This window comes from Lactuca saligna, chromosome 7 (genome assembly GCF_052625555.1).
Source record: "Lactuca saligna cultivar CGN05327 chromosome 7, ASM5262555v1, whole genome shotgun sequence".
Taxonomy (NCBI): Eukaryota; Viridiplantae; Streptophyta; class Magnoliopsida; order Asterales; family Asteraceae; genus Lactuca; species Lactuca saligna.
In genome coordinates, this window is record NC_136423.1 from 12,623,042 (window position 1) to 12,646,296 (window position 23,255).

Consider the following 23,255-nt stretch of genomic DNA (forward strand, 5'->3'; position numbering starts at 1 on the left):
GAGAGAGAGAGAGAGAGAGAGAGAGAGAGAAAGAAAAAAAATAGACAACAATGTAACTAATAATTTTACTAATGAAAATGATAACTTAGGTATATTAAATTGATGTTTAATAGAATGATGTGTAAAAAAAATCCTTGAAAAAAAAATTACCTTTTCAGAAAACAATGTAAGTAATAATTTACTAATGTGAATGATTAGTTTAAGTATATCAGATTTGTGTTTAATAGAGTGACGTGTAAAAAAAAATCCCATACACAAATTGATCACACAAGTTATCTTTGAACATCTTATATTGTTTGGCTTTTGTAATCATGTTTTGGCATGGAACATCAATGTTTAATTTGGATTTCTTATGATGTGTTATATTTTATAATTATTCAACAATTTGTTTAAGATATTTTATAAAACATGAACATTCTATTTAGGAAAATAATAGTTCATAAAGATAAAATAGCAATTTTATCGTACAATACAACAATTTAAATATCTAACTAAACATTTTTAATTTTTATTGTTAAGAGACATATATTTAGAGCTACTAAATCATTCACACATATGAACGATTTAAATGTCGTCAAAAAGCCCTTTAATATGATAAGTAATTTGGAGGGCGTTGATGAATAATGATAACTAATAAATATGTATTATGTAATAAAAAATAATTAAAAGGAAAAATAAATTTTTAGTTAATATTCAGGTTCTAAATAACGCATCATGGCGTCGAGGCGTAGTGTATATGTCCCGAAAACAACCTAGGTGGCTGTGTAAAGCTTGACGTCCAAATAACTTGGTAAGAACACAATTTTTTGTGTAACACATTTTTTATTGGCCTCCTATGAAGCCGAGGTTCCGACATGCTTTGTGAGTAACTCGAAGTCTTCATGGGTGAACCTTTGTGATCACAAAGAGGGGTTTTTGTTCATCCTTGGATTTGATCTAAGGGTATAATATGTTTTTGTAATGTTCACCGACTTTTTTGAAAGATGACACTTTTGTAAATTTTTAGTGTAATTTTAAATCGATGACTATATGTTAGATTAAATGTATATTGTGAAAACATTCGGTTTTTGTTAACATATGACTTGTTTATATAATTGGATGATCGTATGTGTTATATATATATATATATATATATATATATATATATATATATATATATATATATATATATATATATTGTCACGTATTGAAAAATATCAATGCCTCGTCATGTGTTGTAAGATTTGATCGAAAAATCACAGCTTACGTTATTTACAACCATGGTTAATACAATTAATTATATATGTTAATTTCCTTAAAAGGATAATTGGTTTTTAAAATATTGATACCGAAACCTATTAAGAGGGTGTTTAGCAACGCTTATAAAAATGACTTTTTAACTAATTACCCATTCCATACCAATATAATTCCAAAAAGAGTAAATTACACGAATGGTCCCTATGGTTTGGGGTAATTTGCACGTTTGGTCCCTAATTAATTTTTTTAACTTGGAAGGTACCTACTGTTTGTTTTTGTTACACACTTGGTCCATACTGTTTGTTTTTGTTATACGTTTGGTCCTTATCTTAGCTAAAAAGACTTTTATTTAAATAGGTAAAAATAGTGGGGTAGGTAAGATAAGATGAAGAGTGTGAGATTCGGGATGTGCTTATTTAAATAAATCAAAAAATCAAAGGCAAAATAGTTTTTTTAGGTAAATCAGGGACCAAGCGCGTAACAAAAACAAAAAGTAAGAACCTTCCGAGTTAAAAAATAAGTTAGAGACCAAACATGTAAATTACCATAAACCATAGGGACTATTCATGTAATTTACTCTTTCAAAAAAATGTTTATATAATTTTTTTTTTTTTTTTTTCAAAAACAACTTATTTTTTGATAAGTAAATTACCCCTTTCTTATCAAATCTGCTTATTATTTCACCATTCAAAAGAAGTTGACAAATATACCCTTACCCTACACCTTACTGACTCAAATAATCGTACACCTCAAACATATGCTGCTCTCGATTTGCCTCCTCAAGCCGTCCCCTGTGAAGCACCGCCGTTAGCCATCTCCTCCCCATCGGCCGGAGATCGTCACAGCCCACAGCAGCACCGGCGACCTTCGACCCCACAAAGGTTCGTGTTTCTGCATTCGTTTTTTCCCCCTTGTTTTCTGCTGTATGATAGAATTGGAACTCCAAAAATCGCGGCTTGTTTTTGTTGATGTCGATTTTTTTATGTGATTTCACTTCCTTTTGTTCCCCAGCACATACAATGTTATCAATCTTTTGACTTTTGAGTTAAAGGACAGAAGATGTATATCAATGGAATTAACTGAAGCATTTTACAAAAAAAAAAAAAAATTGGAAACCTTCTGTTAGAATCTGATGTATATTATAGGACAGAATTTTTGTTGATCTGTTGTGTTTTATTTTTTGTGCTGCAATTGCTACTAATTTGAATTGGAACTGAAAAATATGATCTGAATCCTGTGTTGCTGTCGATTATTTTGATTTGTGTATGTGTTTGCGCTTCAATTATCAAGGAAACCCTTTTTGGTAATTTTACACTTATAGCGTTTTGACACCAGATAAGCTTATCAAGATTCAAGGACCAAAATTCTTGTTTTAGCTGCAATCAGTATTCAGTAATGGCTTCAAGGTTTCAGGCAGTGGCACTTGTTGCTTCACCTACATACCCAAATGCAATTTCATGGTCAAACGAAAACCTAGTTGCAGTTGCCTCTGGACACTTGGTCACCATCTTGGTAAATTTCTTCATTATCATGACATTTTCATTATAATTTAACACCTTATAATCTTTACTTTATAAATCTTTTAGAATCCTGCTATGCCATCTGGACCTAAAGGTTTAATCACAATCCCCACCAGCAAACCTTTTTCATTTGGTGTTATAGAAAGAAAAGGTGCTTGTGAATTGTTAGTATGTAAAATTTTTCATTATGTTTATTTATTAATTATTACTTTGATGATAATCTTTTTAACTTTCACAGATTTGCTCTCTGGTTGTATGTTGCCTATTTGTTTGTCTCGTGACATTCGCCCTTGTGTAAGATCAATATCTTGGTCTCCACTTGGATTAGCTCCAAATTCTGGGTATTAATTTTGATTAAAAGGTGACTTTATTTTTTATTTTTATAATAAAACTTTTTTACTTGTGGATAGGTGTCTGCTTGCTGTTTGCACAACTGAAGGGGTAGTCAAAGTTTACCACTCCCCATTTCGTGAATTTTCTTCAGAGTGGGTAGAGGTATGCACTTAATACCTATAAGTTATTATAATTTATAAATTTGTATTACTTTTAATAGTTTCATGTTTTTATGTGTAGGTTCTTGATGTATCTGAAATGTTACATACTTATTTTGAAAAAATCAGATATGGTGAGTCTGATTCTGATATTCCATTTATAGAATACAGTGATGATATGCCAATATCTAAATTATTAATCAGAAGCAAAGACAGAAGACAAAATTTACTAGAATACCATAAACGCCCTTCCATAAGTGCACAACAGTATGCTTCTCGTAGTGCAATGCTTTCATCTCTTGTGGTTTCTTGGTCTCCTATGTTTCATGGTGACACCTCATCAGAGGGATGCTCTATACTTGCCATCGGGGGTAAAAGTGGAAATATCTCATTTTGGAGAGTCTATGAACCACAATGTTACTCCATCACACAACGAAGCAAGCCACCTGGCGCTTTGCTGATTGGATTAATCCAAGCACATGATTCGTGGATTACAGCAATCAGTTGGTCAAAGTTTGACTCTCAGCTTCTTTTGTCTACAGGATGTTCTGATGGGAGGTGAGTTGGCATTTATATTTTTGTATGACAAAATTCAAGATTTTTTTTTTTTTTCAATTTTTTTTTTTTGAAATTTCAGTGTGAAAATTTGGCGGGGATATACTGATGACCTGGCGAAGTCAACTGAAGATGGTGATGCTGCATTTTCATTGTTGAAAGATGTTGGTATTTTTTTGAGCTATAATAATAGACTTTTATGAGCACCATGTAATATATATATATATATATATATATATATATATATATATATATATATATATATATTTGAAATTAAGTAGGTTATAAACATTGGATCGGGCCCCACATCTGTACTTTCACTAATTGTTCCGGAAGCTTCTCCACAAAAGATACTCCTAGCTGTTGGGAAAGGCTCTGGATCTTTACAAGTATGGATTTATGACACTTTGATTGACAAATTTGATGTAATTGCTCCACTTTCTGGCCATGACCAAATTGTAAGCTTTCTTTTTAACTATATATTTTTTTTAATATAATTATTACATCGTGGTTTTATTTTTTATTTTCTTTTCAGGTTACGGGTTTGGCTTGGGCTTATGATGGACACTGCTTGTACAGTTGTAGCCAGGTATACTTAATTGGATTATGAATAAACTATATAGAATATCATATGTAATCGTTAAATTCTTTTTTTTTTCTTTTTTAATTTTTTTTTCACAGGATAATTCTTTGCATAGCTGGATCATAAAAGGAGATTCCCTCCATAGAGTTGCTTTACCTCCAAATATTCTTGGTGTTAAGACCTTCACGGATGTATGATTATTTTTATTACTTTTTTTTGTCCAAAAAAAAAAAAAAAAAAAGAAACGAAATGGTTTGAGTTGACTATTAGTCAAATATATTGACTAGACCTTAAATCTTTTGATAGGTCCCTAATGTGTCTGATGCATGTTTTGGCATAGCAGTATCCCCTGCTAATCTTGTGGTTGCTGTGGTATGATATTATATGATTCATTCTCCTTAAAATGTGAATCTCAAAAAGAATATAAATTTGTAAATCAATACGAAAATTTTCTCAAAAAATTTCAGGTTCGAAGCTTTGATGTGAATCTGTTGAATCCAATGTATGAGGCAAGGTAAGTATATAATATATTCTTCATTCAAATTTGCATTTTTGATATGATGTATTTTCTATAAAATGAAATATTTTATATCCTCAGGTCACAGAAGGCTGCTGTTGAGTTCTTCTGGATTGGTGGACAAAACCTAGGAATTTTAAAAGATGAAGAATCTGATGATGAAAATTTCCCTGGTTTTCCCAATATGGATTTGGTCAACTGGGGTCAAAACATATTATGGTCTTTAAATCAATATGAAAATCTTCACAAGCCTTTGGTTTTATGGGACATGATAGCAGCATTATCAGCTTTCAAAGATTCACAACCCAACTATGTAGAACAAATACTGGTCAAATGGCTGATTTCAAATCTTAAATTTGAGTGGGGCCCACCTGGAATCATTTTGCCACGTGTCAATACACATCTCTCAAACTTAACCTCACGCCAGTTGCATCTGCTCAATGTTATTAACAGACATGTGCTTTTAAGAGAAGCAGAGTTAGATAACAACAACGGTGAACAAGACTCGAAATTTTGGATAAAGATTCTCGAAATGAGTGAAAAAGAACTTCGAGAAAGACTCGTTGGTTGTAGCTTTTCAGCCACACTTAAAGGGTATAATGGTAATTTACATCCGGTTGGATTGGCACAGATGAGATCATGGGTTGCTAATAACGACCATGTGGTTAAAGATTATGTCAAGCTCCTTGCTTCTAAAGTTAAAAAGATTGAGAAAAGGTATACTAAATGTCATATATTTATGTAAACAAATAAGTTTAAATTCTATTATACAGGTTTTCTTTTATTGTATTTTGTACACAGATATGTAGGAGAAGAGGAATGTAGCTACTGTTCATCATCAGTTCCATTTGAGGATACAGAAGTTGGATTTTGCAAAGTTGAGAATCATAAAGTTGCAAGATGTGCAGTTTCCATGGTTGTGTGCCCTCTTACTCCATTATGGTTTTGTGTATCTTGTAAAAGATGGGTATCAAATTTTGCCCCTGAGAGTCTTTTTAAGTTGACCAAACACCCTCCAACAGTTGACTTTGAGAAAAGGTCTTTGACTTTTCAAAATGGAGAAATATTGTTGAAACCACTTTGTCCATTTTGTGGGGTATTGCTGCAAAGATTGCAGCCCGAGTTTCTTCTATCAACAACATCTGTATAGATCACTAAGGAGTAACAGTTTTAGGATATTATACTTTAGAAAATCTATCCATTTAGAACAATGAGTATTTTGTTTTGTATATAGATAATGTGTTCTATAATTGGTAGATTTTTATATAAACAAATCAATACAAGTAGGATATTATATTAAAAAGGGTTAATCGTGAGAAATAGCAACCTTTTTTTTTTGGTATGGTTTCAAAATCTAACGAATGAATTGAAATGTAATTTATGTAAAATGAATAATGTAGCTTTTATTGATTATATTTGTAATCAATAAATCCATTGTGTTTTACATTTTCTTTTTCAAATTTAAATCTTACAATTTCTTTTATGAAGACAACCATCATTAGTAGTTACTGACCAAACTAATTAATTAGAATTTTATTGGAATAAATACCAAATAATTTGCAATGTTCAAGTGGAAACCATTAGTTAGAGATTTTGACTTTAATATAAAACAAGATTGATGATGGGTTAGTGCTCAAATATGTTTTCATTTTTCTAACATATTTTCATACAAACAAATGTTAATCTTGTTATTGTTAAAAATATAACGATGTTTTCTATTTTTTATCAATTCAACTTCTCTAATAAAATAATATTTTCAGTATCAATGTATTTTGTTTTAATATGAAGAGTTATTATCGTCACCATTTACGACTTTACGTGTCTAACAATGTTCGAATCCGTAGTCTATTATTAAATAAGAAAAAACAACTTAACATTTAATATATATCTCTTTAATATATTATATTATACCAACTCATAAAGAAAATGCTATCACAAGAATTTCAATAAAATATTAACATTTTATATAATTAAATAAAGTTGAAATATAATGGTTAAACAATTGTTAAGGGGTCGTCATAAAAAGTTATTAAACGAAACTGAAATATAATAATTAAAGTAACAACCACTAAAGTTAATATCACACATTAATTAACCAATTATCCATTATTATAGAGTTTTATTAGCTCCAAATGTTTCAAATGATTTCAGATATAAAATTAGTGAAATTAAATTGCCTCCTACCTTTTATAATAATAATAAGTGACCTTTGTTATAAGATATACTAGGTGTGAGCTCCATATATTACATGAGTGTATTTAAAATAATTAAATATGTATAAACATTTGACAAATTTGAATTTATAAGAAAAATAAGAAAAATATTGAATTATTAAAATTAAAGTGTTTTTTTTTTCTCTTTTAAATTTAAACAAATCATTTAGATAAAATAATCAAAGCAAATTAATGAGATTTTATTTTGAAATTTTAAAATTATAAGAAAAGTCCATTAATGAAATTGATATACATTTATTATTAAATTTAAATACCATATGAAATTTAATAAAATAGGAAAACCATAAAATTACATATAGAATAAAAATTAATTTAAAATAACCACAAAATGATATGTGGCAAAATGAATGAAAATTTGACAAATGGTAAAAAAAACTTTTATTTATTAAAGAAGATAATGGATATGATTCTATAAAATCTTCTTCAAATAAATGAAGGGTCGTTAACATTTAATTGCAAAATTGATATCATAAATCATAAGGGCCAAAGTGCCATTATTTATAAGTTGAGGGTTCATTACGATGCTTCTAGATTGAAGCTAAAGACACCTCTCAGGCAAAACGAAAAGAAACAAAGCCCTAGAATCTATCAGGAGAAAACTTCCAGCGTGAAGAAGGTATTGAGAGGGTGTTCAAGCGCCCACACCACAACTACCGGCGAGCTTGGACCTTCGACCAACAGGTTACTTTTGCTTTCGTTCATCCTTTTTTTTTTGTTCTGCTGTATCGAGCTTCGACCCCAACAGGGATTTTTCTTCTCGATTTTCTTTCTTCAATTTGCCATACGATTCTGTTCTTCAACTGTATAAATCTGATTTTTATTCCTGCATTCTTCCTGCGTTTTTTAAATCTATGAATTGGTGTTGTGGTTGTTTGGAATTGGTACCGTGAATGTGATCTGTATTATTGTTTTTCCCTCTCTGTTGTTCTCATTAGTTATTTAATTAGAATGCAATTTCAGATTGAAATTCGTTTGTGATGAAAACGAAGCGCCAAGATTTGGAGAACACCACTGACAGTGAAGAACAACACTTGAAGAAGCAGAAATTAACCGAAGTATCTTCTCCATCGCCACCTCAACTTGGATTTGATAACGCTCTGCTTCCGCTTGCAACATACGAAGACGAGGATGACGAAGATGATGAGCGTGATGGTAAGAAAGTTGAGGAAAACGGTCATAATAACCACGAGGAAGAGGAGGAAGACGACGAGGAAGAGGAGAATAATAATGGATTTGGTATAGGGAGGCGTAATAGGGCAATTGAAATCCGTAGAGACTGCCCCTACCTTGATACCGTTAATCGCCAGGTATTTACTTGGTCTATTCCGCTTGTCCCTTCTCATGGTAACTTGTGCTCCATTAGAGTTGTATGGAGGATTTGGGGTTCGTGTTGGGTTTTGTGACTAGCCAATGTTTGGGAATAAGTTATCTGCAGCATTTAGGTTTATCAATAGAGTTATCTTCTTCTTCTTATGTGCATCATTTTGCTTCTGTGGCATTTAGATATATCAAATTGTAGGTCTATACAACTATACAAGGTTAGTCCCTAGTTGCCAATGGTATGAATAATTCGATATGGTTAAAGATTAGGTTACCATGAAGGGTATTTGATATATTATCAGTAAATTATTTATGCAGGGTAGAGATCAGTATCATGACTCATGAGAGTACTTTAGTGGTAGACATGTATCATAAGCTGTGTAGGCAACTGGAAAATGGATAAAGTTAATACTGAATATGCACGAGTCTTCAATTCTGTACCTTAAAAATATTTATGAATCAATAGTATCAAAACTTTATTCATGTCATGTATTTTCATCAGAAATCAGAGGAACTTGAGCAATCTATAGTGCTTTTATTGAACTTGGCCAAGTGTAAGTAAGAGGAACTTAAATTCAGTCAATTTCTTTATTAGGGAACATACTATCCAACTCAACTTTTAAAGGCTTATATGTTATAAGTTTATAATACTCTCACAACCATGTTGATTAATTCTATGTGTGCTATTTTAATCATAGTAACTAACATAAATGGTCAACCCCAATTTCTCTTTTAAATTAATTCATTTTTATCTTGCAGGTTTTGGATTTTGACTTTGAAAAGTTCTGTTCAGTGTCTTTATCAAATTTAAACGTGTACGCATGTTTGGTATGTGGTAAATACTTCCAAGGAAGAGGACAAAAGTCACATGCATATACTCATAGCCTTGAAGCAGGTCACCATGTCTACATTAATCTCAGAACAGAAAAAGTTTATTGTCTGCCTGATGGTTATGAAATCAATGACCCTTCACTTGATGATATTCGCCATGTCCTCAACCCCAGGTTCATTTTTTTTTTTTATAATTTATTTCATTTCCATTTAATCAACATACTTATGAGTTATGATCTTGAAATGATTATGGTGTCACAGGTTTAGCAGAGACCAAGTTTTGCAACTTGATAGAAACAGACAATGGTCAAGGGCGCTTGATGGATCTGATTATCTCCCTGGAATGGTAATTTTTTTCTATATAACCACCACTGTTATCTAGGGTAAATTTCAGCTGTGATTTTAATTTTATGTTGTTGTGATTATTTATTTAGGTTGGGCTTAATAATATTAAAGAGACTGATTTTGTAAACGTGACAATTCAATCTTTAATGCGAGTGACACCCTTGAGAAACTTCTTCCTCATCCCTCAAAATTACATCAACAGTAGATCTGTTCTTGTTCATCGTTTTGGTGAGCTAACAAGGAAGATATGGCATGCAAGGAACTTCAAAGGACAGGTTTAATCACATCTACAAATTTATAAATTACATTTGTGTCCCTTAAGTATAGCTGAATTTGTTTTTTCAATTTTGGTCCCAAAAAGGTTTCTCTTTAAATACGGATCAAAAACATTACAAGAACCTCAAATAAGGACCAGCATTGCAAAATAAGCTAATACTCAGGGACCAAAAGTGTAATTTACTCTTTCTATATATTAATATTTAATAATACTTATTTATTTATTTAGGTGAGTCCTCATGAATTTTTGCAAGCGGTTATGAAAGCGAGTAAAAAACGTTTCCGTATAGGGGCACAATCCGATCCGGTTGAATTCATGTCATGGCTTCTCAATACCCTTCACACAGACCTTAAAAGTCCAAAAACCAAAAAAAGTATTATTCATCAATGTTTTCAGGTAACAAACACTTGTTCTCAAAAATTTAAACTCCATCATTTATTTATTTATTTATAATTCAAATAACAATATATACATATTTTCCTAGGGTGAGTTAGAAGTTGTGAAAGAAATTCATGTAAAAGATGAAAGCAATACTATGAATATCGTATCTGAGAAAAGTAGAATGCCATTTTTGATGCTGGGTCTCGATCTACCCCCACCCCCACTTTTCAAAGACGTGATGGAAAAAAACATTATTCCTCAGGTTCGTGTGGTGTATTTAATTTAAATTGGTCGTTACATTTTGTTGACTTTTTTGAGTTATTAAAAATTTCAGGTTCCACTTTTTAATATACTGAAGAAATTCGATGGGGAATCTGTTACAGAAGTTGTGCGTCCTCGTATAGCCAGGATGAAATATCGTGTGACGCGACTTCCACAGTATCTTATCCTACACATGCGCCGCTTTACGAAAAATAATTTCTTTGTGGAGAAAAACCCAACACTTGGTGAGATATATATATATATATATATATATATATATATATATATATTTTTACTCATAATAGCAAATTTCAGTTTGGTTATTTATATCATATCTATTGTACTATTGTCAGTTAATTTCCCTGTGAAGAATTTGGAGCTGAAGGATTATATACCTTTACCTGCGGTGAAAGAGGAAGAAAGTCAAAGGCTGCGGTCAAAATATGATTTAATAGCAAACATTGTTCATGATGGAAAACCGGGTGAAGGTGCTTATAGGGTGTTTGTACAACGCAAGTCGGAAGAGCTATGGTAGATTGATTTTATTTATTTATTTATATATGAATTTCTTTTATTTTTATTTTGATTTGTTAATATTTTTGTTTTTTTTTTTTAAAGGTATGAGATGCAGGATCTTCATGTGGCGGAAACGCTTCCACAAATGGTGGCTCTTTCAGAGGCTTACATGCAGATATACGAACAGCAACAGCTGCCACATCAGCAAATGCAGTGATATTTGGTACTTGGATTATTATTATTACTTAACTTGTTTTTTTTGTTAGGCAAGACTAGAAGTGTATGCGATGATTTTTGTAGCCTAAGATTTTGCTTTCAACTCGTATATGACTAAATTTACAAGATTTGTGTTTAAAACGTATAGTACTAAATATCTACTTTATTCTAGTATTTTTTTTTTTACCACAAGGCACGTGTCACATGAGTGTAACAAAAAACAAATACTTTTATTTTATTTCAACTCCTAGCCTAGGATCCTTTTGTCCAATGCTTTGAATTATTTTGTGAAAATATCATTGAGCAGAGACAGAGGAGTTGGATTTGAAAACTGCACTAAAATGGAATTTAGAAATAAAAAAATAGTGAAGTAGGATTGGAGATGAATCCATTTTACTTTTGTATTTTTTTTTTTTTTAAATTTATTTTCAACATTGCCCTTTTTAGGTAACTATTGTTTAGGGACACTCTTAACATCATAAAATTGGCCCCAAAAAGAAAAATAAATATTTGCAACACACAACTACAATTCATTATTGCTCTTTAAAAAAAAAACTACAATATATTATTAGTAACTATTGTTTAAATGTTCATGTTCATTTTATTTAATGAGAAATCAAATATCTTTTTTTTTTTTTTTTCTATTATCTTTTTACATATTTAAGACTGTGATACTTATTATATTTAATAAGATTAATAAATTTTTATTACATTTGATATCATCTAAGATATACAGAAAAAAATATCTTATTTTAATATGTTAGCGTTTTGTATTGACAAATACAGATATTTCCTGTGTTAGGAGACCGTTGGTCCAAATTTAGAAAGGGCACCTCAAGTGGGTCAAAGTTGAAAGAAGTGACCAATGGCAGTGCCAGTGGGCGTGGGGTTTTCATTTTTAATGCCTGACACGTTTTTTTTCATTTACATCTTCTTCAAATCGGCATTTATTTTGAAATAAGTTGATTTGCTTTCTATTTCATGCACAAATATAATAATTACGAAAAACAAAACACTTAAATCTAATTTTCAACTCTTACATCAACCTTGAACTTTTTAAGTATAACACGGTGCATTTTGAAGTTTTTGTTATAATGTACAACATTATGCCACTTTTAAATACTATTAAAATTCTTTATCCGACATGTTTCAAATACAAACATTACTATATTATATAATTCTTCGTTTTTAATCCTTAACATATATCTATAGTAATTAATCAAATTTCTTTTTATCAAAGGAAATAAAATGAAAGTATGTTCCATATATTTGTCGGCAAGCATCTATTTATAACCGTAACCAACAAGTGCTAATAATAATAAATAATATTTTTTTTATCAAAGGAAATAAATGAAACCCCAAAAGATTTGTGGCCTCGTTTGTAATTAAAAATTTGATTTTTTACGACATGGCACTTGAATATTTTGTGGTTAAAAATAGTCATATATTACGATTATCCCATAAGATTTTTTATACTCTATAATACGTTTGTGGTAAATATTTTAGGGGGACAAACTGAATCATACATCATCAGATTTTTGATATTTTGTTTCTTTTTGGTTTACATCTTTTTCTATCACTTCATTTCATTTGTATATATCATGTACTTATTGAGTTTAGAATCAAAACCATCTCCAAACATGCATACCCTCTCTATATATGCATAACTTATTCCACATCAAAATTTATTATGTCTTCTAACAAATAGAATATAACAACTAAAGTTGACCAAGTGTTATATCTACCCATTTCTCACCACAACATCAAACTTCAATTCAAGAACTACCACCATGGAATTCCAAGAAGATATCAAGAATCTTATGAAGGTATCTCTTTTAGCATCAATTTCTCTTGGTTATTGCTACTTTATGGGTAAAATCATCCCAAAAGGTTTTCCAAGACTCTTAACATTCCTTCCTGTCATTCTAGTTTTTCTTTCCATTCCACTCTTGTTTAATTCCGTTCATCTCATAGGGGCACTTTCTTTATGCATCTCTTGGCTTGCTAATTTTAAACTCATCCTTTTCGCCTTTGAAACAGGACCCCTTTCCGCCCCTTCCATTCCCCTCTCCCGATTCCTTTCCCTCGCTTGTTTTCCCATCGAAAAGAGCATCCCAAGGAAAAACCTGACCCATAAATCCCCTTACAACTATGGAATTAAAGCTCTCCTTCTTGCGATTTTCCTTAAGGTCTATCATGATCATGGGGATCATATACACCCCATGATCGCTTGGTTCTTCTTTTCGTTCTCAGTCTACTTCTTTTTAGACCTCCTACTGACTATCAGTTCCATGGTAATGGAATTCTTACTAGGGGTCAAACTTGACCCCCAGTTCGACGAGCCTTATCTGTCCACTTCCCTCCAAGATTTTTGGGGGAGGAGGTGGAATGTCATGGTCAACCGAATTCTCTATCCAACCATTTACAATCCAGTCCGAACACTGTTAGCTCGGGCCATCGGTCATATGTGGGCCCCAATACCCGCAATCTTGATAACATTTGCAGTCTCGGGTCTTATGCATGAACTTATTTTCTTTTACTTCACCCGAGAAAGGCCAACATGGGATACCATGCTTTTCTTTTGTCTACATGGAGTCTCGTTGGTTATGGAGACAACAATCAAGAAATTTGTTAATGTTAAATGGAGTTTACCCCGCCACATAACCGCCCCATTGGTGGTTGCATTCGTGTTGGTGACATCTTATTGGTTGTTCTTTCCTGAACTCCGACGATGTAAAATCGCAGAAAGAGCATTTGAAGATTACGAGGCTATAGCGAAGATGGTAACTTTTGTTGTATGATGTACAAATAGTTATAAAAGATATTTTGAGTTATGGCTTTTTTTTTTTTCTAATAAAATTGTACATGAAGCATTAGTGCTTTTGTGGCCACGGAAATTTTGCGGCATTCGGTATTTTCTAGAAAGTACAACTTGGAAACGTTTAGAGCTATTGTCATAATGCTCCCTTAGAGTTATTCATATTGTTAAGTTTTGACCTTTTAAATAGAAAAATGATTTGAAAATGTAACGAAGTTTAAAAAATGTACAAAAAAAAACCATTATTTTTTTTTAGTACATAAAATACAATTTTACCGGCTATTGTAGGTTACCCGGTTTCCAAATGTTCAAAAAATACCATTGTTGTTTTTTTAGTACAAAAAATACCAATGATGTTACTATTTGTACACAGAATACCAACGAAATACACATGTGCTCAACTAAAACAATGTGGTAACCAGGTACTTCAGGTAAACGGAAAAATGACTTAAAAGTGTAATGAAGTTTCCAAAATGTTTAAAAAATACTATACTTTTTGTTAACTGTGTTGTTGTCGGATTATGTAGAACACAATCACCGGAGATCATGAACCGTTATATCAGTTCACAACAATAATGCAAATCTCTTTCATTCACAACAACATTAGTTAAACATTCTTGCTTCCCGATCACATTATATGCGTCAAACCTAAAACATATATACGTTATATAGATGCACATATTATACATCAAAGTTAGCCGTTCATTAGTGTTGCAACATAAGAGAGACACAAAGCAGAAATGAGTGTGATATTATATTATGAGAATTTCTAAAGATAGATTTAGATACAAACCGATCGAGTGATGGAATGAAAGAGAGTACACAACTGATGTTGAACTGATACGATGATAACTAATCTCTGATGATTGTATTCTATATAATCTAGAAACAACGAAATTAACAAAAAGTGCTCTGAAAAAACAAAAATGGTTTTTTTTTGAACATTTTGGAAATTTCAATGGTATTTTTTATACTAAAAAAATAATGGTATTTTTTGAACATTTTTGAAACTTTGTTATATTTTTAAGACATTTTTCCATTACCTGCAGTAACCGGTTACCCACAAGGTTTTATTTGAACACATGTGTACTTCGTTGGTATTTTGTGTATAAAAAATATACTTTAATGGTATTTTGTGTAAAAAAAAGAGATCATGATCTTTTTTGTATATTTTTAAATTTTCATTACCTTTTTAAGTCATTTTCCCCTCTTAAATTTGCAAGTAAACGTCAACGTCCATATAAATATAATTTTGTACTGGTCTTCTATATCTTTCTTAGAGCATTTATATTGTTTATTTTCGTAGACTTTATTTATTTTGTCACGTTATAGTTTTACCAAGAGAATTTTACCTTTAGAAATTACTTTTAATGCATAAGGTTTTTTTAAAGTTTTTCTTTTTCAACAATCAAATACTTATATTCAATTTGCAACGTTTTAAAAACTCTCCCTCTTAAGTTTTGTATTAGAACACAAATTATATCAATTGATATTTATTATTATTATTATTATTATTATTATTATTATTATTATTATAATAATAATAATAATGATAATAATAATAATAATGATAATAATAATAATAATAATAATAATAATAATAATAATAATAATAATAATTTTAGTAGTTATAAAAATTAAAAACTATAAAAATATTTATATTAGTTTTAATATGTATCAGATTAGATTAATTCGGTATAAAAACTTGTCAATAATAATATTTTTTTATCAAAAGATTTTTAATTGTGCGTAGGAATACATGGACATATGCATAGTATATGGTTCGTAAGATACATTAACCTTCTTTATCATTTTATTTAATATTTAACTAGTTAAAACGCTTGCACGTTGCCGTGGATTTCTATGTGCTTTCTAAATCATAGACATTTTACAGAGTTTAAACTTTAAGATGTCAAAGACAAAATACATCAAATTTGAGAAACCACAAGGAATCACATTAGTCACAACATACATTGCATAATTCTTTACTAAAAAAGATTCTTAATATACCTAATACATGTATAGTTTGACATAAATCATAGACATTTTTTAATTTGCTTAGTTGTCTCAGGTACATAGTCTAGGAGCAAATTTAGATAAAGTTCGTCATTGCCTGTTGTTGAAAAGAAGCAATGTTTGAACATCTCAAAGGATTCATGTCGTCATCATCCAAAGCATGACGACCTAGAAATGTTTTGAGTCAAATCGTGCATATGAAAATGTATATATGATTTAGCAATTAAGAGTGCTAATAAAAATGATGTTATTAGAATTTAAAAAGTCAAAATTAAATTACACAAAATCTTGTTTGTAGTTTGTACATTGTTTTCTTTCTTTGTAATGGGATCCAACATGTTTTGATAGTAGTTTTCAATGTGAAGTGCCCTTACACCCACAAAAGCTACAGTAAATGTGATGTCTCCTGAACAAATAAAACAATAACAACCTACTTTTTTTTCTTTTTTTTTCCTATGAAATTATTGTAGTTGAAAAATAAATCTAATTAAAGAAGTCATCCAATTTACAAAGCATTTTCACTGCTCTAACTGAAAAAGATATTAATTTTTTTTAAATATTGTTTTTTATTTTATAGGGCTCTAAGGCTATATAGACTTGAACCATATACTTTTTCGGTAAAATAGATCAAATATGATATTTTTACTATTTATTTAGACCATATACGAAGTTTTCTTTTATAAATTAATCAATAATAATAATAATAATAATGATAATAATAATTTTATCAAAGCAATAAATGAAGCCGCAAAAGATTCATGGCCTTAGTTTCGTTTACAATTAAAATTTTAATTTCTACAATATGGGAAAGTATAATCATTATATACTAACCACACGAATATTTGTGGTTAAAAATAATCATTTTTAATCAGATGAGATATTTTTGTGAGAGTACAAAACATTTATGGTGAATAATTTTTGGGGGACAAACCACATCAGATTTTGATATTTTGTTTCTTTTTTATTTCCATCTTTTTCTGTCATTTTATTTCCTTTGTCTTTATCACGGATTTGTTGACTTCATAATCGAAACCAGCTCGAAATATGCATACCCTTCTATATATATGCATAATTTATTCCATATGAAAATTTATTAATTTATATCTTATATGTAGGATATAACAACTAAATTTGACCAAGTGTTATGACATATCTACCCATTTCTCACCAACCTCAAACTTCAATTCAAGAACTACCACCATGGAATTCCAAGAAGATATCAAGAATCTTGTGAAGGTATCTCTTTTAGCATCAATTTCTCTTGGTTATTGCTACTCCGTGGGGAAAATCATTTCAAAAGGTTTTCCAAGACTCTTAACAATCTTTCCTGTCATTCTATTTTTTCTTTCCATTCCACTCTTGTTTAATTCCGTTCATCTCATAGGGGCACTTTCTTTATGCATCTCTTGGCTTGCTAACTTTAAACTCATCCTTTTCGCCTTTGAAACAGGACCCCTTTCCGCCCCTTCTATTCCCCTCTTCCGATTCCTTTCCCTCGCTTGTTTTCCCATTGGAAAGAGCATTCCAGGGAAAAACCCAACCCATAGATCTCCTCTTAACTATGGAATTAAAGCTCTCCTTCTTACGACTTTCCTCAAGGTGTATCATGATCATGGTGATCATATGAACCCCATGATCGCTTGGATCTTCTTTGCGTTCTCACTCTACTTCTTTTTAGACCTCCTAATGACTATCAGTTCCATAGTAATGGAATTCTTACTAGGGGTCAAACTCGACCCCCAGTTCGATGAACCTTATCTGTCCACTTCCCTCCAAGATTTTTGGGGCAGGAGATGGAATATCATGGTTAACCGAATTCTCCATCCAACCATTTACAATCCAGTCCGTACAATGTCAGCTCGGGCCATCGGTCATATGTGGGCCCCAATACCTGCAATATTGACCACATTTGCAGTTTCGGGTCTTATGCATGAACTTATTTTCTTTTACTTCACACGAGATTGGCCAACGTGGGATACCATGCTTTTCTTTTGTCTACATGGAGTCTCGTTGGTTATGGAGACAACAATCAAGAAATTTGTTAATGTGAAATGGAGTTTACCCCGCCACATAACCGCCCCATTGGTGGTGGCATTTGTGTTGGTGACATCTTATTGGTTGTTCTTTCCTGAACTCCGACGATGTAAACTTGTTGAAAGAGCGTTTGAAGATTACGGGGCAATAGCGAAGATAGTAACTTTTGTTGTATAATGTACAACTAATTATAAAGATACTTTGACATATGGTTTATATTATAATAAAATTATACGTGAAGCATTTTTTGCTTTTTTGGCCATAGAAAAATTTGTGGCATTCGGTATCTGTGAGGCTCCACGTTTAGAACCATCGCTTGTCCTAATGCTCCCTCGAGTTATAAATATTGTTAGTTTTGACCATTAGATGTATGCTATTAAATTTGCACCTATTATTATCATACATTTTTACTAATTAAATCGTCTATAAAGATATTGTAGATTTTTTTTATGATTTCCATTCTGTCAAAATGTATTTTTGATAATCGTATTCTGTAAGAATTAAAATGAATGAAAAACGATTCGTGAAAAATAAATAAAAATTAGTGAGACTGCATGATACTAACGATATTTATGTAAGGTTGAACGAATTCACATTTCCAAACAACCTATTTTCTTAGTCATTTTCATAGAATATCACTGTCCACAGACGTACGCATAATAGATGTCATGTACATTTTAACTTAGCCTTATATATATATATATATATATATATATATATATATATATATATATATATATATATATATATATATATATATATATATATATATATATATATATATATATATATATAAACAAATGTCTTTTTTTTTTTTTTTAAAAGTTTTTCTAATAAATATGGATGTTATTTATTTCAAATGATTATAATATTTTGAAAGAGACATTATTTAGTAAGATCCTTCAATCTTAATGAGTTTGACTGGTAGACGATCAGAGCAAAATGAATGGGGCTTACATTTTCTTAAATAGATTATGATTAAGGTTGAGATAGTGACCACGAGTATCGGGGATTGAAGATCAACATTGTTGCTTTACGATCCAAACATGTGGCTAAAAGTTGTCGTGCTAAAAGTGTAATGTTTCATTTGGAAGCAAAGCTTGGAAGAAGTCATGTTGCAAAGACTATCTAAAAAAGGAGTTCAAATCTCAACGACTAAACTGTTAGGGCATCCACAATGCATTGAACTCCATTGAGTTCAATGGATTGTCACATCATCATTCTACAATCCATACAACTCTATAATATTTTTCTTTACAATGCATTGAACTCTACAAAATTCAATAGAATGTTACAAAATGCAATTTATAGTAAATATTTAATAATTAAAACTTTCATTTTTCTCATTGAAGAGTTTAGTGGCCATTAAACTCCAAATCTATTGAATGCCAATGTGACATCTCACAATGGTTGAGTTTCATCCATCGAATGACACATGAACTTGCCACCTCATTCAACTCTCCCATTAAACTCACCATTATGGATGCTCTTACTTATGTTATACATGCGAAGAGAGCGTCAACCATGTCTTTATTAGGTGTTAGATTGCAAAAATGAGAATTGAAGGGATCCTTAGATGATGTGAAATTCCTCAAAAGCATTTACAAACTTGGCTGCGTTTCTAAACTTTGTTGTAGGATAGGACAATTGCCCAAATAACGCATGATCCTCTCAACTATATTTTGCGGTCTCCTATGAAGGCGAGAAATTATAATCTTTCTAACAATGTGATGTAGTCCCCTATTATCGTGACTGCTGATGTAATTTTATTGATGTATTCATTATATAAATATATATGAAAAGATCAACACATGTAAATTGACTGATCAATGTTTTCATTTTCTTTGTTTGTAATTTGTAGTTGTAAGCCTTGCTTTTTCTCACCCTCGTATAGCAAACTAGTTGTGGGGCTTTTAACGATATTCATCATTTCTATAAAAAAAAAAAATCACCAATCAAGTAATAAAATGAAAGGATGTTTTGGTGGTTCTATTTTATTTTTGATTTTTAATTATATTGACTTAAAGGAAAAAAAATACATTAAGTAGAAACTCTAAGGAAATAATATGACAATAAAATCTAAACTTAGGTCGTCCAATATGGATATCACAAATCCTTTTGTTGTCCAGATGGCCACGGTGGTGGTTGTTGTCTATGCACACCATCTCGGGCTTCTCGTGGTGCTGATCTGGAACCACGAGCATGGTCTCTTGTGTTGCCCACCACATACTCTTTCTTTTCTCATCCTCTCTCTTACAACTTAAACCCACCATGACCACATTCTTTCGTTGTGAGTATATACCAGATTTAGAATGGAAGGAGGGTGGACAAGAAGATGATGAAATGTATACACACCACGGGCCTTCTAGTGGTGTGTATACAGGAAGACCTTATGGACATAATCATTAGTGAAAAAAAGAAGTCATACTGTGAGAGTGTGAGCGTAAAGTTTCGCACATTTATGTAATTTTTTACAACAATGCACTAAATAATTTATATTTTGTTAAATTGTCATTTAGTCTATAAGTAATGAGTGACTTTTTCAATTAAGAGGTCTTGAGGTTCAACTGTTCAAGTCTCGTTGAAGACATAGGTGGTAATTTATGAGTAAATTAATTTTTCGTTCCAATATATATATATATATATATATATATATATATATATATATATATATATATACTAGGTTAAAACCCGTGGAACCCACGGGTGCTGTTTTTTAATTGAATTTAAAAATTAATTATTTAATAAAATATTATATCATAACTTATAAATTGTAATATTGAATATTTAAATAATTTTTTTTATTGGTAATTATTTAATTACTAACTAAATGGGAAGTATTTAATTAGGAATGAAGATTTTTGAAAACTATTTTTTTTTTTATTCATCATTCTAATTGGACATATGCAGATGATACAATACCATTGTGTGTAATGAAATTAACATAAAATACAACAATACGTAATTATAAAAAAAATACAGTAATATGATGGATTAAGTGCGATGTCAAATCTGTTGAAGGGTGTAATGATTATTGTTTTCGAATGGTATGTGTTCGATTGGTTATTGGGTTTGTATACAGGGATCGATTTTAAACGGAGGTTAAAGATTGTGGGAACGAATAACTGTTAAATTCGATGTTTTCTGGAACGAAGCCTTGGTTATTAAATGAATCATACGAAGGATCTGTTATTTGATTTTGGAATTGGAGCGAATAATCGAACGATTTGGAGTTGCGAATTTGATTTTGAAAAGCCAATCAGTTGGGTTCGCATATGAAAACAGATAAGTTTTGATTTTGGATTCGCAATTGGGTTAATTGGGTTATTGATTGAGGAACGATTCGTGAAGAAAAATGCGAAGTCAAGAAGGACTGTGAAATGTGATTTGTTCAATATTGGAGTCAAATGCAGTTCACGTGTAAAAGCAAAAATGTTCGCATTTGGTAATACAAATCAAAATTGGGTTTCGCATATGAGGTTGTATGGATTGGGGTTAAAGATGCGAAGGTGATTATGGTTAATATTAATTTCGCATTTGGTGAGACAAACAACTCAAATGCGAATGAACTAAAAAAAAATGACTGGAACATGCGAAGAAAGAGGGTGAATGAAGAATGCGAATTTTACAGTAGAATGCGAATTGGGGAAGAAAGCTAAGAATTTCGCATTTTTATTATACAAATTGATTGATTGATTGATTTGTCTTAATTGTTAATTGCGATATATGAAATACTTATCAAGTTAGGGGCAATATATTTTATTTGAGTTATAACCAAAATCAACTAACTTGTCCAATTTAAAACAATAAAAGTATCCAAAAATATTCAAAACCAATAATATTTGACATCCTAAATACCCCAAAATAAAAATCATACCAAGCAATTAAAATATCTTTATAACCAAAACAAATGATCAAAATATATTAAATGTGTCTTATAACGGATAGAAACTCACTTTTCAATTTTTGGAATCAAGAGTGGAGTTTCCTCTGCGGTTGACTTTCTTTTAGCTTTAGTTGAACTTAAATCATATCCAGAATCAACATCATAAATTTCTTGGAGGTTGCGCTTCAAATCACCTGATATTTTGCAAGGACTTGTTGCGGTTGACTTATCAACTGTTGAGGGTGTAAAACTTTCGTCTGTTTGTGAGATCACATCTTAATTTTAAAAAAAAATGTTTGATTCCTAAAAAAAATAACTAATATAATTAAAAGTTTATAAAATAAAATGAAAAACCTTTTGAACAGGCTGTACAACTTCATCGGATTCCAAAGCAACTTGATTTAAGGAGACAGATTGAATACTCTAAAAAATAAAATGAAAATATGTTAATCGTTATGTACTTTAACATTAAAGAATTGTAAATTTTCAACAATAAAAAATTACATACCATAAGTTCTATTTTACTTTCCAATTCACAAACAATGGACATATCTTCTGTAACTCTGAGAACTGTGTAGATGTTATTATAGTTGTTGACATTGTATTCTGTAATATCTACAACAAAACCAAACTTGCGGTTTTTCAACACGTTAAGTTGCATTGGAAATAGGGCATCACTGTCTCCGGCCTGTAAGATATATTTTAATAAATTAAAAAAATTAAGTAAATGTTTTCTGATTTTAAAGGTATGAATAATATACCGCATCATGTATCTTTTTCAACTCGTAGGCACTTATATTTAACAACCTCCTTGCTTCCTTATCAAAAAGAGTCAATACAATGGTTCCAGTACAATCTTGTACGTTAATTGGAATTATATACCTAAAACAAAAAATAATTATGTCATTGTTAGTGTTGTTTTAAGATTGACAAAATTAATAGAAATAAATATGTCTATACTTTATAACTGACTGAAATTCAGATTTTTTGCATTGTGCATTTGTACACTCGACAACCATAGTTTCTGAAATTCCCTCAGGGTTGGTATACGAATGATTGGTTTTGGGAACAAGGATAATTTTTTTTCCACATTTTTTGCATGCTTCATAATACTATGGTAGATTCTGCCTTATATTAACAATGGAAGCAACTAATAAAAATTTCATTTCCTGTATCATATCAAATGTAAAAATTATTAAAATAAATTATGCAAAAATA

The 23,255-nt window shown here is 30.7% G+C and overlaps 2 protein-coding genes and 2 pseudogenes across 5 annotated transcripts; all 4 read left to right on the forward strand.

Moving 5' to 3' along the window:
* The first annotated feature begins 1,965 nt into the window (after positions 1-1,965).
* On the forward strand, positions 1,966-6,152 carry LOC145005199 (Transducin/WD40 repeat-like superfamily protein). Of its 2 annotated transcripts, none has more exons than XM_078964254.1 (14): positions 1,966-2,117; positions 2,572-2,748; positions 2,823-2,907; positions 2,995-3,097; positions 3,167-3,251; positions 3,330-3,805; positions 3,885-3,966; positions 4,084-4,260; positions 4,338-4,391; positions 4,484-4,576; positions 4,692-4,757; positions 4,853-4,899; positions 4,984-5,619; positions 5,704-6,152. In XM_078964254.1, exons 2-14 carry the CDS (start codon positions 2,632-2,634, stop codon positions 6,050-6,052), a joined length of 2,370 nt encoding a protein of 789 aa, XP_078820380.1. In that variant the 5' UTR covers positions 1,966-2,117; positions 2,572-2,631; the 3' UTR covers positions 6,053-6,152. The 2 variants fall into 2 exon arrangements, with proteins under 2 accessions (XP_078820380.1, XP_078820381.1); XM_078964255.1 differs by having other exon boundaries at positions 1,967-2,117; positions 2,558-2,748.
* Positions 6,153-7,681: 1,529 nt separating this feature from the next.
* LOC145005376 (uncharacterized) lies at positions 7,682-11,469 on the forward strand. 2 transcript variants are annotated; one of them, XM_078964456.1, is made up of 10 exons: positions 7,682-7,817; positions 8,084-8,443; positions 9,216-9,460; positions 9,549-9,633; positions 9,722-9,907; positions 10,138-10,305; positions 10,394-10,552; positions 10,625-10,796; positions 10,905-11,082; positions 11,170-11,469. In XM_078964456.1, exons 2-10 carry the CDS (start codon positions 8,114-8,116, stop codon positions 11,282-11,284), a joined length of 1,638 nt encoding a protein of 545 aa, XP_078820582.1. In that variant the 5' UTR covers positions 7,682-7,817; positions 8,084-8,113; the 3' UTR covers positions 11,285-11,469. The 2 variants fall into 2 exon arrangements, with proteins under 2 accessions (XP_078820582.1, XP_078820581.1); XM_078964455.1 differs by having other exon boundaries at positions 8,097-8,443.
* Positions 11,470-12,691: 1,222 nt separating this feature from the next.
* Positions 12,692-14,307, forward strand: LOC145006666 (acyl-CoA--sterol O-acyltransferase 1 pseudogene; annotated as a pseudogene). Its single transcript, XR_013662967.1, has 3 exons — positions 12,692-12,712; positions 12,992-13,109; positions 13,324-14,307. The product of XR_013662967.1 is annotated as an acyl-CoA--sterol O-acyltransferase 1 pseudogene (transcript).
* Positions 14,308-17,202: 2,895 nt separating this feature from the next.
* LOC145003820 (putative long-chain-alcohol O-fatty-acyltransferase 5 pseudogene) lies at positions 17,203-18,542 on the forward strand (annotated as a pseudogene).
* The last annotated feature ends 4,713 nt before the right edge of the window (positions 18,543-23,255 follow it).

Coding starts and splice junctions, on each gene's coding strand:
- LOC145005199 (XM_078964254.1), top strand. CDS start 2,632: ATGGCTTCAAGGTTTCAGGCAGTGGCACTTGTTGCTTCACCTACATAC. Junction 3,252..3,329: donor TTTCTTCAGAGTGGGTAGAG/GTATGCACTTAA, acceptor TTTTATGTGTAG/GTTCTTGATGTATCTGAAAT. Junction 4,261..4,337: donor TTTCTGGCCATGACCAAATT/GTAAGCTTTCTT, acceptor TTTTCTTTTCAG/GTTACGGGTTTGGCTTGGGC.
- LOC145005376 (XM_078964456.1), top strand. CDS start 8,114: ATGAAAACGAAGCGCCAAGATTTGGAGAACACCACTGACAGTGAAGAA. Junction 9,461..9,548: donor CGCCATGTCCTCAACCCCAG/GTTCATTTTTTT, acceptor ATGGTGTCACAG/GTTTAGCAGAGACCAAGTTT. Junction 9,634..9,721: donor CTGATTATCTCCCTGGAATG/GTAATTTTTTTC, acceptor TTATTTATTTAG/GTTGGGCTTAATAATATTAA.